Raw genomic sequence first — 20,020 nt, forward strand, 5'->3', positions numbered from 1 at the left:
CAGGCCGTTAATATAGATCGTAAAAAGCGTGGGGGCCAAAATGCAGCCTTGCCGAACCCCCTTTAAAGATTTAAATAAAGGGGTACACCTTCCATTGTTAGACACTCGGACAGCTGCAAAAAGTTCCTGGTGCAAAGTGGCCATAAATGTGACCAATGCTTTGTCTATGCCTAGTTCCAGTAGGATCAACCATAATTTGGACCTATTGACAAGGTCAAAAGCCGAGGAGAGGTCCATAAAAGCTAAATACACGGACCCCTCCTTGGCCACTGTGTACTTTGAAATGAGTAAATGCAAATTAATGCATTGCTCGATTGTGCCTTTTTTTTCTCTGAAACCATATTGCAGTTCTGAGAGCCCACCACAGCCCTCCACATTCTCCCTTAATCTATGCAAAAGGACTCTTCCCAAAACTTTTACAGTTGAGTCCAAAAGTGAAATAGGTCTATAGAATGCTGGGTCGTCCCGCTGACCTTTGTTTTTATAAATAGGGACGATGGTAGATATTGCCCATGATGCGGGTGCTGGGTTATCAGTGACAGCGTTAAACACATTACACAAAACGGTCGACCATAGTTTGGGTGAATACATAAAGAAGTCAGCCGGGACTCCATCCGGACCGGGTGCCTTATGTTTTGTAGTTTCCTTAAGTGCATTTTCAACTTCTTGTGGGTTAAAGATGATAGGGTGAGCGGGTCCATTGTACAATAAACCCTTGTTGCCCCCATCCCCCTCGTCGGCCTCATATACACTTTTAAAGAAAGACAGCCATTTATCATCAGCAATCACACAGTCCATGGGTTCATTTTTATCTTCGGAGAATAAAGGCTGCTTGATAATCTCCCAGAACCTCCTACTATCCTTCAATACTGCCGCTGACTGGAGGTTTTCCCATGTTTCATGTTTGATGGAGTCTTTACAATTTTTTATTGCTGACTTATAAACTTTCCTTAGCCTCGCGATTTTATCTGTTGCCCTCGGTACAATTTTTAATGCCACCATCAGGTCTCTGTGGGCCTTCGAGCATGCTGTGTCGAACCAACGCTTGTGTCCTTTAGGTCCCTGAATCGGTTTAGCTAACAAGTCACTAGAGACCTGGACACATATCTCCTCAAAAGCCTCTACAATCTGTTTCCCCTGGGCATCCGGATTCTGACAAAGCTCCACCTGTTCTTTTATCTTAGGGAAACATTTTTTGTAGAAATTGTCCGGGATCACTTTTGCCCACTTCAACCTTCTGTCTTGGTCAGTGGTCCTCAGGGGGTGTGAAGCTTTTACAATTGATGGTGAGACGCCCATCTCGGCTCCCCATGCCACTTCCAATAATACTGGGTTGTGATCGCTATAGTGGGTTTCTACGGTGCGATAAGCAATAGTTCGGTTGAGAATACCCATTGAGACGAAAATGTAATCTATCACCGTTCCATGATTGCCACCCACAAAAGTTGGAGTTCTCAAACCAAAGTCGGGTTCAAATAGATTATAGGTGGCAAGTAGGTCTTCAAGCTCCTGACCCTCTGTAGAATGTACAAAGTGAGGACCTAATGGTACCACATCATCCATTTCATCAACTTCCAATCCCTTACAATCTAGGTTACACAAATGAATGTTAAAATCACCTACTAAAATAAACTCAGAAGCGGATACGATATTCTGTAAGACTCTGTTTAAAATACTGTCCAGACTGGCAATGTTACGGCCGGCGTAATCGCTATTCCCAGAATTGTAAAAATTGACGTATAAGGTCCTGCTGGTTTTGCTGATCACCCTTTCTACTATTAAGATATTGTCGGAATCAGTGGTGATCTGCCTGTAGCTTCCTTTTAAGTTCAGAGCAAAAAAGAGCGCCAGGCCCCCTTTAGCCCTGCCCGTTCTACCTGGAACTGCAGGTTGTATGAAACTAGTAAACCCGTCCCACCAGATATCGCTGGATGTGACCCAGGTTTCTTGCAGAGCGATAATGTGATGTTCAACGATGAAGCTCCGCCAGACTGGGTCCTGATTTTTAGAATTTAGTCCTGCTACATTCCAGCTTATGACCTTACATGAATCAATAGTTTCGCCTGGCTTGTTTCCGCCCTCACGGTCTCCTTGCGATGTAACTGGTGAAGGAAATGCCTCTCTAGTTTCCCCCTGACCACGACACTGTGTGTTTTCTCCATTAACACCCAGTTTCTCACTGACCACAAGCCCAGATAAAGTTAGTTGCTTGGTGAGATTTATAGATGGGTTAGACTCAGCCACCGCCTTACAGGTTTGCGAACTAGAGTATTTCTCTGTTATGATATCATTGCTACTAGTTTTTTGGTTGCTGGGCCCCCGCTGATCTGCTCTTGTTGCAAGTCAGTCGCAGGTATTTAGGTCAGCTAAGGGGCCAAATCTATTTCCTGTGGGGATACCCCACACGGATGGATTAGATGGCTGGTTATAGCCGTTATAAGCTGCGTTCCAACTTGGATATAAACTATTTGAGTGGTTCGAAAAAGGGTCCGATCTCTGCCACAGTGTGGGCCTAAAGCCCCACTCGTTGTGATTATATCCCAAAGGACCTGGCCCCCACCCGTTTGTTCTTAGATCCTGCTGCTGATCAAACTGATGATTTTGCTTGTACGGGTAACTAGGTCTACCTACGTCCCGATGTACCATCGGTTGGAACCACTCAGTTGGATGTTGTAGGCTAGTAGCCCTCCCCCAGCTACCAATACTAATAGACTTGTGTTGCCTGATGGTATTTGGCACAGTGGCTGGCTGAATCTTATCATAAAAGAACTTGAGAGTCAGTGGGATTATAGAACCACTGCGGCGTTGTGGTGGAAACACATTATTTAAAATGTCTGGGAGGACTTCGGCATTTGCAAAATTTAAAATAACACAGTCGCCTTTAAACTTTTTGGGCTTACTGCCAATCCAAGATACCCTCCTGGTGAAAACTAAGTCCCCAGCCAGTTTATCTAGCCCTCCTTCAGCCATGTGCATGTTATTGGAGAGCCAGTGTAGGGCTTTGTCTTTTAAACCCTGATTAGACTCAATTTTGTCTTGAACAAGGACTGGAACATTGGCCAACACCAAAACTACCGGAGAGGCTTCCACAATAAATTCTGCTGCGGGAGCCTCTTGGTGCGCAACCACTGTTGCATCGATTATGCTAATTTGAGGGGCTCCGGTTTCAGCATTCTGATCCATGACATGTGGTGAAAGCAATGAGGGAGAAGGAACCAGCCCTTGTTGAATATTCTGAGTGGGCTGTAAATTACTTTCGGTGGGGGAGTCCTCTTCGTCCGTAGATATTAGGTCTGTTACGAGGGAAGAGAGATTCTCTACCTCTTTAACCAAAACATTCTGTACCCCACTCAACTTCTTCACTTCTGCAGTCAATTTGTCCACTTTCCCAATCAGAGGTTTGATTATAGACCTGATTTTGATGTCGATCATATCTTGGATCCGATTGAAAAGAAAATCATTGCTTATTCGTTTCGACTCGGAATCCACCTCGACAGCAGTGTGTTTGGCCGCCCTCCTAAGGGGAGGTGTTGCGGGCTTTTTCTTGCCTAGATGCTTTCCCCCTCGTTTAGTAGGTAGCTTTCTACACGCTCTGACCGCGCGTGTTTTTAGCTGCGGAGATTGTTGGTCTTCATTCTGGGTGGTTGTCTGACTGTTTGAGTCTATGAGGGTATTGTCTGACAGATCTATCAAATCGTTTCTACCCAACGAGGACTCCAAATCATCGGTGGCCTCAATGACATTTTCTGAAGAATCAGGATCAGCCATAATAAGCGAAGAATTGGCTAACAATTGGTCAGACATTGAGGTGCTAGCAGCGTCTATTGATGGACTTGCTTCGGGCAACACCGGTGATTGACTCAACCCCAGAGATTGTCTACGCTTATTATTAATACTACTGACGACTTGAACAAGATACGAGTCTAAAGTGTTCACGGCTTCAACTGGGGCAGGTACCAGTTTTTTCCCCATGCTATGAACTGTACCTTAGGAGGACTATCAAAAGATGGCGATAGCACTATGCAATGTAAGTCATACAACTATGATGAAAAATGACAAAGGGAGGTCTCTATACAATAGGCTATGCCCAATATCAAAACAAATGCACAGTACCTTGGTATTCACGAGTTAGATGTCAGGGAACTGGCCTTGCCTGGCCTTCTCGTGCCTCTGAGGGCCTAAGAGGGCCCGCCCTTTGCCCGGGCTTAGCCCCGGGCGTCCCGCTCGCGTCCCGCGACGCTGAGGGCAGACAGCTTTGTACTGCCCCTCCCGGCGCTTGTGCCGCGTCGGGGAACGCGCCGCCGCTGAGCCTGATGGGAAACGTAGTCCCAAGGCGGCGGCGCGACTGGTGGCGGGATTCCGGTGCTGGTAGCTGCTGGTAGCTGGCGCAAAGACTCTCACTCTCCGAGCGCTCCCTCGCTCAGGCGCAGTCAGGTAGGGTTCTGGACAGTTTGATTAGCTCCCCCCCGCTCCACCGAGGGCAGACAGCTTTGTACTGCCCCTCCCGGCGCTTGTGCCGCGTCGGGGAACGCGCCGCCGCTGAGCCTGATGGGAAACGTAGTCCCAAGGCGGTGGCGCGACTGGTGGCGGGATTCCGGTGCTGGTAGCTGCTGGTAGCTGGCGCAAAGACTCTCACTCTCCGAGCGCTCCCTCGCTCAGGCGCAGTCAGGTAGGGTTCTGGACAGTTTGATTAGCTCCCCTAGTTTAATTTACTTAGTCCATAGTAAAGTGGCACTACGGGTGGCCAGGGCCTGTAAATTAAATGTTACTTGTGGGCCTGCAGCATTGGTTGTGCCACCCACTTAAGTAGCAATTTAAACCTCTCAGTCCTGCTAGTGCAGAGTCTGTATGTGCACTTTTAAACTGCCATTTCGAGTTGGCAAATAAACCTTTGTCAATAGCTGGTAACAAAGTGGTAAACCAGGCCCAGAGTGCACAACCTGGTGCAACCAGGTGCAATTAATCGAAGTAAACAGTGATTTCCAAAACTTCAAGATACCTTATTGAAGACGTGACAATTCTAGTATTCAAAGTTCATACCGGATGCTTCTCCAAACTTGTTTCTGCTCTGCAACAAAAACGTAATAGGAGAAAATACACTCATGTGTATGAAACCAAACAGTGAACTCACAATGCATTCACTGTACGATCTAAATCTGTGAAAAACAATATTGGTTGCCAATGTGTTAATTGTATTAAAAGTAGTGAGTGCTGGCCTTCAGTGAATCAAAAGTTTTTCTTTGCCGATGCATGGGAGAACCAATGCACCAACCACATATGCAGATAAAGAGCCAAGTTTACCCGACCGCTGGAACCTCAAGTAACTGTCAAAATGCTAATAAGTGAAAGATGCAGTGACTAAACTGCTGCCAAAAGTTTCTGTTCAACAATAGAAAAGTAGCTGCCACATGAGCCATTTACCTGGTGAAGTCGGTCTAATCACAAACCAAACGACCCCTCCAGCGAATACTCCATGACCAAATTCAGGTGTCTGAAGTGCCTTTTAAATGAGTTGTGAAGCTGGTTGGTGCGGCGTAACCCGGAACTGACCCATAAGTGTAGTGAAAATAAATTACATCCTAATGTCATCCTATACACAATGAACATTAAAATTAATCAAAGTGAAACACCCGAGTGTCAGTGATTTGGCGCATGCCGTAATTAATCAAATTGTGGTCACCAAGCTTGAAAACTGACCGAAAAGAAGATGTGGAAAAATAGATGTATACAATTTCAGAAGCAACATTCCAAAGTCAAAATGTGTCATGAGCGATGAAGGATTGATAATACCATCTGTTTTATTATGCATGTTGCCATAGAAACATATATGTTGCTTTTTTATAAACTGGTTTACCATAAAATATGAACATGTTGCAATAGTGATTAGACAGTACATAAGAGGAACTGGTACAATGAGAAAAAAGATATGGCACTAACAGTTGCCTAATACACTTTAATCACAATCAAAAGTATATATATAACTCATGAAAACAACTGTTAAAATAAAGTATGGGACATTACATAGGAGAAACCCTTACATTATCAGAATAACAATGTAGAAAACCTATTGCTGCAAATGAGTGAAATGTCCATTGCCAGAAGCTAGACATGTACCTTATTGTAGGCAATTACAGATTGCATAACATCTCTATTTTATCGTTTAACGCCTTAGGGAAAAGAGTATAATATTTCCTAATCCAAATGCTTTCCCTTTGCCAAAGAATTTTATGGATGTTGATTTCAGGGTTAAATCTGATAACTTCTGTGATTTGGAATCTGAAATGAGCTATGCTATGCTTTCTATCAAGCCAATGTGCTCTTAGACTGGAGTTTCTATTGTTATTGTGTGTCATGCTTTTGTGTTCCGTTAAGCGTATCTTTATCTTTAGCTCCGTCTTTCCTACACATGCTAGGCCACAAGGGCATTTTATGCTGTAAATGACATGGTTGGTGTTGCAATCTGATGAATGTCGAAGTTTGACAATTTGACCTGTTTCTGGATGGCCTGCTGTGTTTCCAAAGATCATATTTTTGCAATGGATGCAATTTTGAATTTGTTTATGCCTGTGTATGTTTCCTGGTTGACAGATTTTATTATGCGAATGTTTCTTTCAGATTTCTTGGGCGCTGGTATACAAAGATAGGTTCATAGGCAAACAATCATTTAAAGTCTGGTCCAGTATTTAATTGCTCCCATCGGCAGTGAATAATGCATTTGATGACATAGGACTTCATGGAATATATTTAAATGAACACCATGTACAATGTTTTTTTGTTGTGCTTGTTCGATCTAGAGATTTCAGTTGTGCAGCTGTGTTGAGTATGTCAACTGGGTACCCTCTGACCATAAATTGAAATTTGTATTCCTCTAATTTTGATGAACACTCTTTGTTTTCTGATGTGGTTCTCTTTATCCAAAGGAACTGTGAAAGTAATATATGTTGTTATAAGTTCTGGCGGTGGAAACTGTGGAAAAGCAAATAATTGTTGCTATCAGTTGTTGGTTTTATAAACACTTGCTGATGCCTACTGAAGTTAGTTTGATCAATACATCCAGAAATGTAATGACTTGATTGCTGATGGCATAAATAAATTGAATCCACAGATTTGTTTGGTTTAATGTGAAGATGTTATTTTCAGGGTCTTCCTTACACCCCTTCCAAATAAGGAACATATCATTGATGCATCGGATATATAAAACTGTGTGTCATTGCCATACCTGGCGTTGAAGATATATTGTTCTTCAAATTTGGCCAAGATGTTCAGGTAGCTTGGTGCTCCTGCAAAACTCATGGGGGCTCCATTCTTCTGTAAATAAAATTCACCATTCAGGAAAAATAGCTGTGGTATAAACAAACATGTAAAAGTTCCAATAGGAAAACGTTGTTGGCTCCAACATGTTCTTCCTGCAGTAATGCCCATTCAACTACTTCTATGCCTTCATTGTGGTGGATTGACGTATAAAGAGCAATTACATCAATGGTGCACGACCACCATGTTTTGATGTCTGTTGTTGGTATTTGGATCAGGCGATTCAAGAAAGCAGAAGTATCCTCTTTGTAGGACCTCCATTTTTGGACCTAAGGCTGGAGAAAAGTATCCAAGTATCTTTCGAGAAGTTCATACAGTTACTTGCAGGCTGATACAATTGGTCAAAAGGGTGGAGCCAACCTTTTGCAGGCACAAACCTTCCATTTTACAACATGTAAGTCACCCCTAAGGTAGACCCCTCGACAGTCCAAAGGCCAGGGTTCAGTGTGTTTAAAAGGTTGGACCTGTACTTTTAAGTTTATATGTCCTGGTAGTGAAAAATTCCTAAATTCATTTTTCATTACTGTAAGACCTATTTCTCCCGTAGGATAACATTGAAGTTACCTTACAAGTGTACTTTCCAAATGGGTTCATGATTGATGGCTTTGGTATTGGGGCGAAAAGTTATATTTTGTGGTGCAGTCTGTTTTTTCAGCGCAAATGTAACATTTTTGGAAAGTTGGCATTTTTCTACACTTAGCCTTTTTTGGCCAATAGCGTGGCCTGGGTCTCATGACTGGGTGTAACTGAAAATTAGACTTTGTGAATTCCTCAAAGGCAGTCACACAATAGAGGGATTAGGTGTGCCTGGAAGGGCTATTTGCTGGCAGAATGGTGGGGGGGAGGGAGCTGAGAAAATCCCCACTTACAACTGAATAGCCTGTCCTCTGCATTTACACAAAGGACATAATAACCCCGCCTTGGCACTTTTCCTACCTTCCAGAACCAGGCACCAGGGTATAAAACAAGGATCTCAGAAACCAACTCTTCAGTACACATCTGGACCTCTGGATACTATGCCAAAAAGAAAGACTGCTTTGCTGCTACAAGGATTGCCACTCTGCTTGACTGCTGCTCTAAAAGAACTGTTGCCCTGTTGTGCTGACCTGCTGCCCTCTTGCCTGGGGAAGAAAAACAGGATCTGCAAATTCATCTTCAACCCAGGACTAAAGAGTGACTCAAAGGGCCAGTCTGCTGGTCTCTTGATTTGAGCCTTAAGGACATAAAAGGGTCCCCAACCAGCTTCTGGACCAGCTACAGCATGTTTATGATCCCCAAGTGGTGCCTCTCAGGTCCTGAACCCTTGGTGTGGCTCACAGACTCTCTAAATCAAGATTTTGGTCTCTTTGCGACTGCAAACAGGGCTATTTACAGCGGAACCCCACCACTCGCACCGAAGGTAAGCGCAAGCGGCTGTCTGGCTGTCTATTTGAACAGCAAGAATCAATCTACTGCAGAGGACTGCCACCGCGAAGCTCCAGCTCACTCAACCGGGATGCCCAGCCTGCTCTTCTCACCACATTGCCCTACACCAGCAATGCTCTCTCTGCTCCCTGAATTTGTGTCCAATGCAAACAGGACTCTTGGCACAAAACATGAGAAGGTAAAACTTCAGTGGGACTTATCTGGGAATGTATTCGACCTGCACTCCCTCGTGATTGGCCTGAATTTTTGACTTTCACATGGTCCAGTGCAAACACATAGCTGCGGTTGTCGCTTTCTGCTTTTAGGCACAATTTTTACACTTTATTCTTTAAAGAATCTTGTTTTATTTATTAAATTAAGTCTCTGTTGTTTTATTTTGGTGTGGGATCTTTTTGTGCAGTGTTTTCACTGTTTTACTGTTTGAAGTGTTGCACAAGTACTTTACCTATGCATCTAAGTTAAGCCTAACTGCTCTGTACCAAGCTAGCAGGGTGTTGAGCTTAGGTTAATATGGGGTTTCCTTCTGCCTTACCCTAACTAGGATTGTGGTTGCTGCTTGACCAGGACTCATATCCCAGTCAACCAGTAACCCCATTTCTAACAGTACTTGTTCATATTAGCATCAATTTCGACAAGTGTTGCTTATTATTTCTTTTTTCCCTTTATTGCAGCTGGTGGGATGTGATCATGCACTTGGCTCCAATGCTGCTTTCGATGCCTGTGGAGTTTGTAATGGTGATAATTCTACGTGCAAGTTTTTTAGAGGGCAATATTTGAACCAACACAGAGCTAATGGTAAGAATGGCTTTAGATTTTTTTCTATGGCACTTACATCACTATTCTTGCTACCGTTTTTCATCCAGCACTAGGTTTAACTACTTAAGCAATGTCACATAGCTAGCACAAGCTTTTCTGTTTTATCATTAAAATTATGATCTTTAAGGTTTATGACGAAATGCCGGGGACAGTTTTTCACACAATATTTTTGAGGAAGAATAACTAGATTAATATAAACTATTGCAATTCTGTGCTTTTGCTGTTCAACTGCTAGTTGGTTAATAGTTAAAAAGCAGGTTTGCTAGGCAGTGGAAAAATGCTGCTAAAGTGTGCGACAATCCTGTGCCTCCTTTCACACTTTAGCAAATGTAAATATATCACCATAACATTTTCACACACATATATATATATATATATATATATATATATATATATATATATATATATATATATATATATATATATATATATATGTTCACAGGTCCGTTAGCCTTGATCAAGCCTTCGGCTGAAGGAGAAACGCTTCGGGCTAATGACGAATGAGCGAAAAATAAAGCTAATGGTTTAAGCTTTACATCTGCCTGCTTGTGTGCCTCCTTACCCCCGGTGCTGGGCCGGACCTGTGAACATTTTCAACTATTGGTTCTATCAGTGCACCGGCACTGGTTGTGTCGTTTTAAATTGGTTTAATTCATGGAACTTCAAAACAGCAAGAGGCACACAATACCAATGTTTCTGCTCACCAGGGCCTTGATCGTGGGAAACCTCTGTGATTTTCGAATTTCCTACATGATGTCTATTAAACCGCAAGCCGTATTCTTTTTCAGAGTGCGCAAGGGAATTCAATAACCAACTTGAAATGCATGGAGAATAGCGCAATTTCATAAATGTTCAGCGCTAAATAATCTTTCTTCCCTTGCATGTTATTCCCTTAGCGTCAATGTGTAGTGTGCCCCGCTGCATGCATGTATGGCCTGCGCTTTAAAAGAACTCACGTGGGTAATTCGAAAATCAGAGCGATTTCCCGTAATCAAGGCTCTGGTGAGCAGAAACGTTGGAATTGTGTGCCTCTTGTTGTTGTGAAGTTCCATGAATTAAACAAAGTTTAAAATGAAACAACCAGTGCCGGTGAACTTCTGTTTAAGTGAAAGGAGGAACTGCTGGTGTTTATATTCAGGAAGCCTCGTTCCTGAGCATAGGCAGCCCAATCAAGGTTGTGGGCTCCTTACGAGGCATTTTGGAGTTGGATACATATATATATATATATATATATATATATATATATATATATATATATATATATATATATATATATATATTATATACATATATGTATATATATTCACTGAAAAAAGAAAGGTTACAGGGATGTTATAGCTCAAATTTCACATAAATAAAACCATAGAAATTCTGCAGTTATAGTTACCGGAGCTAACTATAGCTTAATAACTTACACAGCCACAATGTACTGCTTTTGACCTCATATATTACATAACTCATGACATGGTCAGTGACATCACTGATGACATGACTGATAACATTTCAATTTACATCACTGATGACATCATCCCATGAGTGTATGTGTTTTGTAATCATTTCTGAGACTTAAAGATAAATACTAAGCTACTTCTTAAGTCAAAGTACTATTCTATCTGTACTACTTATGAATAATACTATTTCTAACATATTTAATTGGAGTGGCTGTGTGACTGTTTCTGTGTGTGAGGGGGTGTCTGAGTGGCTATATGGTTACGTGAATGGATGTGTGAATGGCAGTATGGATCTGTCAGTGGGTGTGTGAGTGGCTGTTTAGGTCTGTTGGTGAGTATGAGAGTGGCTGTATGAGTCAGTGAATGGGTTTGAGAGTGGTTTTATGAGTGTGTGAATGGCTGAGTAAATGGTTGTATGGATGTGCAAGTGGGTGTGTGAGTGGTTGTATGGGTGTAAGGTTGTACGGGAGTGAGAGTAGGTGTAAACGTGTCAGTGGGTGTTTGAGTAGTTGTATGGGTGTGTGAGTGGTTGTGCGGGTATGAGTGGGTATGTGAGTGGTCGTATGGGTATGTTAGTGGGTGTGTGAGTGGTTATATGGGTGTGCAAGTGGGTTTATTAGTGGTTATGTGGGTGAGTAAATGGGTGTGTGAGTGGCTGTTTGGGCCTGTAAGTCAGTGTGTAAGTGGTTATATCTGTGTGTGCTTGTGTATGTGAGTTGTATAGATCAAGTAACTATAACTGCTGAATTTCAATGGTTCTGTACGAGTGAAATCTGAGCCTAGCTGTAATACCACTGTAACCTTTATTTGTCTTTGGTGAATTTCTATGAGGTGTTTTATTCTATTTCCTAACTGTAAATTCCCTGTACCTTTGTTTTTTTTCAGTGAATTTCTACTTTTTTATGTTATTTCCTAAAAACAAAGTCCCTGCAATCTTTTTTTTGTGAATTTCAAAGATTTTTTGAATTTTATTTCCTAACTGCAACCTGTCCCCTTTGAGAGTGGGTGTTTGAGTGGCTGTATAGGTCTGTAAGTGGGTGTGTGAGTGTCTGAGAGGGTCTGTGAGTGGGTGCATGAGTATCTGCGTAGGTCTATGAGTGGGTGCATGAGTGGGTCTGGGAGTGGGTGCATCAGTGACTGTGGGTCTCTAAGCTGGTGTATGAGTGTCTGAGTGGGTCTGTGAGTGATTACATGAGTCTGTGTGGGTCTGTGAGTGAGCACATGAGTGCCTGAATGGGCGTGTGAGTGTCAGAGCTGGTCTGTGAGTGGTTGTGTCAGTATCTTTGTGGGTGTGTGAGTGCCTGTGTGTGTCTGTGAGTGGATGTGTGAGTGGTGCTAAGGATTTTGGGCATTTGCATAGTTAGGGTATTTCAAAGGTAGAGCTATGAACTCTGCACTAACCAGGAGATGGCAAGAAAGAAACCACTCATCACAGTCACTCCAGAAGAGTTTGCACTCCAATAGACGATGCATTCACTTTCGTTAGGATTTCATAACGTTTTTCAACGTGGAATTCTAGAATAAACAGACTCACACGAATTTAGTATTGTTTGTGATTTACTGAAATGGAGTTTGAACTGAGGCACCCGCTATGTTTATATTTGTAAGTGGTTCCCATTGAGGATACATTTTTTGCAAAATGAGCATGAGGTCCAGAACATCACCTGCCCATTAATCCAGCAAGTCCATAGTTTGGCACAACATTTCTATTCAGCTGGACTAGTATATACTGGTTAATTAGTAGGTGCCACCTCATTTGGTAAAAGTTAGGTGTGTATTCCACACTATAACTGCATAATGGATAATACGGAGATATTGCCAGTGACCGTATGTGGATTTTTGCAATGTGATTGTTCCTCGTGCTTTCATCCAGAAATCGGGGATAACATGAATCCTCCTACAGAGAAGACAACAACACTCCAAAGAGGTAAATCTCTATCAAACATGGGTATTTTCTCCTAACTATATGAAGCAAGAGCTTCTTTGTTGGAGATCTCCTCATTTTATTGGGCTTCAAGAATGCAGCATAATTTTCTTCTGCATCAAGAAGCAGATTTTTCTTAACACTTTTTTATATTGGTGAATTCATCACAAAAAGTTGAGATACGTATATTGCTGTACCTCGAATATTCGCGAAATCGGCGTGACGTTTTGAAAGTCTAAAAATCATATCAACACACATTGTAATAAATTTTTGTGAGAAGTAGTTTACTAATATGAAATATAAAGTGAGATTTTCACAAGCAATTTTATGGTTCAACACTGTTTTATTCTATTTCCCATAATCGCAAATGAATACGTCAACGTTTGTGAATATGTCTGCATTTGGGAATATCACATGACTATGGAATAAAGAGATTCCATTGAACAAAACACTTTTCATTATTCTAGAAAGGAAGTCCCCACCCAGTTTTCTTTTCTTCACACTTCCATTGCTGATATTGGAGGTTCTTATTTCAGCACCTGCTTTTATTTTTTTTAAATTAATGTTGTAGTTTTTTTGAAAATGTTTCAAAATAACATGGCATCTTGTGGCACAGAAGATCAGCAGCCACACTCTGATGCAGCTTTCAAAATACTCGGAGGCTACGAACGCTACGCTCGAATAATAGAGGTTCATAGACCTACTGCCACATTGTGTGAAGGCTACAAGTATCAGTTTCTAAATAAAGACGCTCTATAACAATCACCATTGAAGACAGGATTCTCTACATACTCTAGTATTGCTTCGCATCTAGAGAAAGATTTGGGACCAATTGTGAATGCATTGTCATCCTTTGGAATTTCCACTGACAGACTATTATAAATAACGCTAACCCTGCATCTTATAAAGGGGTCAACTTGTATATTTTCGCTTATCCTGAAGATGGTCTCAGCAATCAAATTCTAGAGACCGAAACGTCGACAAATGCGTTTTCTTTTTGATTATCACGTATTTAGTGCAACAAGGAAGAAAATCGTATACAACTGGTACAGTGGAGTTGTTTTTTCTGTATCATTTACTTCTTGTAACATTGTAAATACTATAAAGTACCCTATCTTTGATTGAATATTATATAAAGAATATTTTCTGTATACACCCGCTATTTCTGCTCCCTTTTTTTGATTTTATCTTTTTTTGATTTTGTTTTTTTTGATCATTTAAAGTGATTATTAACACTTGTCAAATTGAATGAATAACAGAATGTTACTTTGTTGAACATAGACCACTATACATTGGGGTCGTGAATTAAGTTTTCTTTAATAAACACAAAATATTTTTCAACAAAATCCCTTGAAGGTACCTTTACCACATTATTACACTCTGATGAAGACAGTTATTTGGAGGAGGAACCCACAGTGAAGCACCAATCTATCCCCATCCCCTCCGGGGAGAAGGAGAAGGTGACAAAGCACATGAAGTGCTCTTTGTGTGTGAAGACCTTCTCCAGGTATACGTCAAAGAAATATTTGTGTAGCACAACAATTATGTTGACCCATCTGAAGATGTACCATTCCAACCACTCGGCCAGAGCCCAGAGGGAGTGCAGTGCAGCAGGTGCATCAATTTCAGGTGCAATACCCATTTCACCAGGGACCCCATACCTACTGAGGTTCTGCAACGTCTCCCTGAGAAGTCCACAGCACTCCCAAGGGTCGGAACATTTTGTTTGGACTGCAAAATTACTCACTGTAGGGGAACAATCGGTAACCGCAGTTCTGGAGTTATCAAAACACCACAACTGTTATTTTTTTTGCATCCACAGTTTTTTGTTTTTTCAGGTAATACTTTTTCCAGTTGTCATTTTATTTCCCAAAAAAAATCACCCAAATAATACAAAATGTTATAAAACAGAAAAAACAAGTTCTTGTTAGAACCACTATTCTTGGTTTAAAAAGCAGGATACACTGTATGTGTATGTATGTATAAGAAAGAGTATGAGTGAATGAGTTTCTGTGTTAGTGAGTCAGTGGCTGTAGGAGTGAGTAACTGAATGTGTAAGTGTTTGCATCAGTGGGAATGTGAGAGAGTGAGTGGGTGAGATAGTGACTTTATGGGCTTTTGAATGAGCATGTGCGTGTTTGTATAGGTAAGTGAGTGGGTTTGTGAGTGGCTGTAAATGGTGTATGAGAAGGTACATGAGTGGGAGTATGGGTGAGTGAAGGGTTGTGTGAGTATCTGTATGGGTGAGTAATTGGGTGTGCCAGTGGTTAGATGAGCGAGTGACCGGGTATGTTTGTAACTGTATGGGTGACAGAGTGGGTATATGAGTGGCTGTATGAGTGAGTGAGTGGATGTGTTAGTAGCTGTATGGGTGAGTGATTGAGTGTGTCAGTGGTTACATGAGAGAGTGCCTGATTGTGTTAGTAAATGCATGGGTGACTGAGTAAGTATATGAGTCGTTGTATGAATGAGTGAGTGGGTGTGTTAGTAGCTGTATGGGTGAGTGATTGAGTGTGTCAGTGGTTACATGGGATAGTACCTGGTTGTGTTAGTAATTGTATGGGTAACTGAGTAGGTATATGAGTGGCTGTATGAATGAGTGAGTGGGTGTGTTAGTAGCTGTAAGGGTGAGTGATTGCATGTGTCAATGGTTACATGGGAGAGTGACCATGTGTGTTAGTGATTGTATGGGTGACTGAGTGGATGTATTAGTCCCTGTATAGGCAAGTGAGAGGGTGTGTAAGGGTCTTTCTGGTTGAGTCAGTGTGTGTGAGTGCCTGTATGAGTGAGCGAGTGATTGTATGAGAGACTGAGTGTGTGTACTAGCTGTATAGGTGACTTACTGGATGTATGAATAACTGGGTAAGAGAGTGGATGTGTTTGTGACTGTATGGGTCAGTGATTGGGTATGTCAGGAGTTACATTGTAGAGAGACTAGATGCGTTAGTGATTGTATAGCTGTGCGCAGATACTTCAGTGGCTGTAGCAGGCTCTCTCTTGGTGTGCACCTGTTAGAGTGACTGGGTTTGTTGGTAATTGTATCAGTGAAGGAGTGGCTGCATGATGGCTGCATGGATTAGTGACTATCTCTGTGAGTGGTAGTATTGGTGAATGAGTGGGTATGTGAGTGCCTGTTCAGGAAAGTAAGTGGGTCCATGATTGGCTGTATGGGTCAGTGACTGGGTGTGTGAGTGGCTGCAAGGGTGAGTGAGTAATTGCATTAGTGACTGTATGAGAGATAGAGTGTGTATATCAGTTGCTGTGTTAGCAGCTGTATAGGTGAGTGGCAGTCTGTGTCAGTGACTGTAGAAGTGGGAGTGCAAGTGATTTGATGGGTGAGTGAGTGGATGTGTGCGTAGGTGTATGGGTGAGTGAGTGGCTGTATTGGTTAGTGAGTGGGCACATGAGTGGCAATATTGGTGAGGGTGTAGCTGTGTGAGAGCTGTATCTATGAGTGACTATCTCCGTGAGTGGCAATATTGGTGAGTGAGTGGGTGTATGAGGGCCTGTATGAGTAAGTTAGTAAGTACATGAGTGCCTGTATGGGTGAATGGCTGGGTGTGTGAGTGGGTATATGAGTGCATGCGTGGGTGTGCGAGTGGTTTTATGGTGAGTAAATGAGTGTGTGAGTGGATATAAATAATGAATGAGAGGGTGTATGAGTAGGTGAATGGGTGAGTTAGTAGATGCATGAATGTCTGTATGGATGAGTGAGTGGCAGTGCCAATGGCTACATGGGTGAGGGACTATATCAGTGACTGTCTGAGAGACTGAGTGTGTGTGTCAGTAGCTGTATGGGTGACTGAATGACTGTTAGTGGCTGTATAGGTGAGTGACTGGCTGTGTCATTAACTGCATGAGTGAGTGAGTGAATTAGTAGCAGTATAGGCGAGTGATTAGGCGCGTCCGAGGTTAGATGTGGGAGTGGATTGGGTGTATTAATGATTGTATGGGTGACGGAGTGTGTATATGAATGTCTGTATGAATGAGTGGGTGTGTTAGTAGCTGTATGGTTGAGTGATTGGGTGTGTCAGTGGTTACATGGAGTGACTAGTGTGTTAGTGAATGAATGGGTAACTGAGTGCATAGTTGAGTGACTATGGGTTATTGAGTGGGTGTGTGAGTGTCTGTATGTCTGAGTGGGTGACTATGTCAGTGACTGTATGAGAGACAGAGTGTGTGTATGTGTTACTAGCTGTATGGGAGAATGACTGGCTGTGTTAGTAGCTGTATATGTGACTAGATGTGAGTAAGAGTGACTGTTTAAGTGAGTGAATGGATGTGTTTGTAACTGTATGGGTAAGTGATTGCGTGTGTCAGTGGTTACATGGAAGAGTGATTGGGTGTATTGTGATTGTATGGGTGACTGAGTGGATGTATGAGTGACTGTATGGGTAAGTGAGGGGGTGTATGAGTGTCTGTATGGATGAGTCAGCAGGTGTGTGTGTTCCTGTACAGGTGAGTGATATATAGTGATATATATATAGTGATATATATATATATATATATATATATATATATATATATACCCAAAAATGCCCAGCATTTGAGGCCGCACAACACTGCGCTGAAGGAAACATCCTTAATTAGAAGAAACAGGCAGCTTCCGATTCCGTAATACATCCTGTGGCCTGACGCATTTCGATGGACTTTCACCATCTCTTCAGAGGCCTCGTGAGCAGGAAAAAATGACGTGCATGACTCGCCGCCCATTTTATTAATTGGCTTCCGAATGCCGAATTTGTTGCATTTTGGGCAGCGTAGTCCATTTAAGCACTATTTATCCCCTCCAGTGGGTAACATGCCCACGATTGATTGCAGGATAAATGTTTTTCAAGCCCTCCATTAGGCTTCCCGAATCGGACTTTGCCTGTTAAATTACAAATCACAGTACCATTTACAGGGGGAGGGGTTCCCCCTGTCCGCATCCATGAAGTTCTTCAGATGGTGCGATCCCTCTACGGCGTGGAGCAGCCGTATAAATATGTACCAAAAAATGCCCAGCATTTGAGGCCGCACAACACTGCGATGAAGGAAACATCCTTAATTAGAAGAAACAGGCAGCTTCCGATTCCGTAATACATCCTGTGGCCTGACGCGTTTCGATGGACTTTCACCATCTCTTCAGAGGCCTCGTGAGCAGGAAAAAATGACGTGCATGACTCGCCGCCCATTTTATTAATTGGCTTCCGAATGCCGAATTTGTTGCATTTTGGGCAGCGTAGTCCATTTAAGCACTATTTATCCCCTCCAGTGGGTAACATGCCCACGATTGATTGCAGGATAAATGTTTTTCAAGCCCTCCATTAGGCTTCCCGAATCGGACTTTGCCTGTTAAATTACAAATCACAGTACCATTTACAGGGGGAGGGGTTCCCCCTGTCCGCATCCATGAAGTTCTTCAGATGGTGCGATCCCTCTATGGCGTGGAGCAGCCGTATAAATATGTACCAAAAAATGCCCAGCATTTGAGGCCGCACAACACTGCGATGAAGGAAACATCCTTAATTAGAAGAAACAGGCAGCTTCCGATTCCGTAATACATCCTGTGGCCTGACGCGTTTCGATGGACTTTCACCATCTCTTCAGAGGCCTCGTGAGCAGGAAAAAATGACGTGCATGACTCGCCGCCCATTTTATTAATTGGCTTCCGAATGCCGAATTTGTTGCATTTTGGGCAGCGTAGTCCATTTAAGCACTATTTATCCCCTCCAGTGGGTAACATGCCCACGATTGATTGCAGGATAAATGTTTTTCAAGCCCTCCATTAGGCTTCCCGAATCGGACTTTGCCTGTTAAATTACAAATCACAGTACCATTTACAGGGGGAGGGGTTCCCCCTGTCCGCATCCATGAAGTTCTTCAGATGGTGCGATCCCTCTACGGCGTGGAGCAGCCGTATAAATATGTACCAAAAAATGCCCAGCATTTGAGGCCGCACAACACTGCGATGAAGGAAACATCCTTAATTAGAAGAAACAGGCAGCTTCCGATTCCGTAACACATCCTGTGGCCTGACGCGTTTCGATGGACTTTCACCATCTCTTCAGAGGCCTCGTGAGCAGGAAAAAATGACGTGCATGACTCGCCGCCCATTTTAATAATTGGCTTCCGAATGCCGAATTTGTTGCATTTTGGGCAGCGTAGTCCATTTAAGCACTATTTATCCCCTCCAGTGGGTAACATGCCCACGATTGATTGCAGGATAAATGTTTTTCAAGCCCTCCATTAGGCTTCCCGAATCGGACTTTGCCTGTTAAATTACAAATCACAGTACCATTTACAGGGGGAGGGGTTACCCCTGTCCGCATCCATGAAGTTCTTCAGATGGTGCGATCCCTCTACGGCGTGGAGCAGCCGTATAAATATGTACCAAAAAATGCCCAGCATTTGAGGCCGCACAACACTGCGATGAAGGAAACATCCTTAATTAGAAGAAACAGGCAGCTTCCGATTCCGTAACACATCCTGTGGCCTGACGCGTTTCGATGGACTTTCACCATCTCTTCAGAGGCCTCGTGAGCAGGAAAAAATGACGTGCATGACTCGCCGCCCATTTTAATAATTGGCTTCCGAATGCCGAATTTGTTGCATTTTGGGCAGCGTAGTCCATTTAAGCACTATTTATCCCCTCCAGTGGGTAACATGCCCACGATTGATTGCAGGATAAATGTTTTTCAAGCCCTCCATTAGGCTTCCCGAATCGGACTTTGCCTGTTAAATTACAAATCACAGTACCATTTACAGGGGGAGGGGTTCCCCCTGTCCGCATCCATGAAGTTCTTCAGATGGTGCGATCCCTCTACGGCGTGGAGCAGCCGTATAAATATGTACCAAAAAATGCCCAGCATTTGAGGCCGCACAACACTGCGATGAAGGAAACATCCTTAATTAGAAGAAACAGGCAGCTTCCGATTCCGTAATACATCCTGTGGCCTGACGCGTTTCGATGGACTTTCACCATCTCTTCAGAGGCCTCGTGAGCAGGAAAAAATTACGTGCATGACTCGCCACCCATTTTATTAATTGGCTTCCGAATGCCGAATTTGTTGCATTTTGGGCAGCGTAGTCCATTTAAGCACTATTTATCCCC

General features: G+C 42.7%; 1 protein-coding gene across 1 annotated transcript in view; it reads left to right on the plus strand.

Annotated features, from left to right (window-relative positions):
* The window catches only part of ADAMTS18 (ADAM metallopeptidase with thrombospondin type 1 motif 18), a 386,340-nt gene that overhangs the window by 282,058 nt on the left and 84,262 nt on the right, over window positions 1-20,020 (plus strand). Inside the window, exon 15 of the mRNA XM_078668828.1 lies at window positions 9,408-9,531. Within this exon, the coding sequence (XP_078524954.1) occupies window positions 9,408-9,531 (124 nt within the window). The remainder of the gene's footprint in view (window positions 1-9,407; window positions 9,532-20,020) is intronic.

Source organism: Lissotriton helveticus, chromosome 12 (assembly GCF_964261635.1).
Source record: "Lissotriton helveticus chromosome 12, aLisHel1.1, whole genome shotgun sequence".
In the NCBI taxonomy this organism is placed as follows: domain Eukaryota; kingdom Metazoa; phylum Chordata; class Amphibia; order Caudata; family Salamandridae; genus Lissotriton; species Lissotriton helveticus.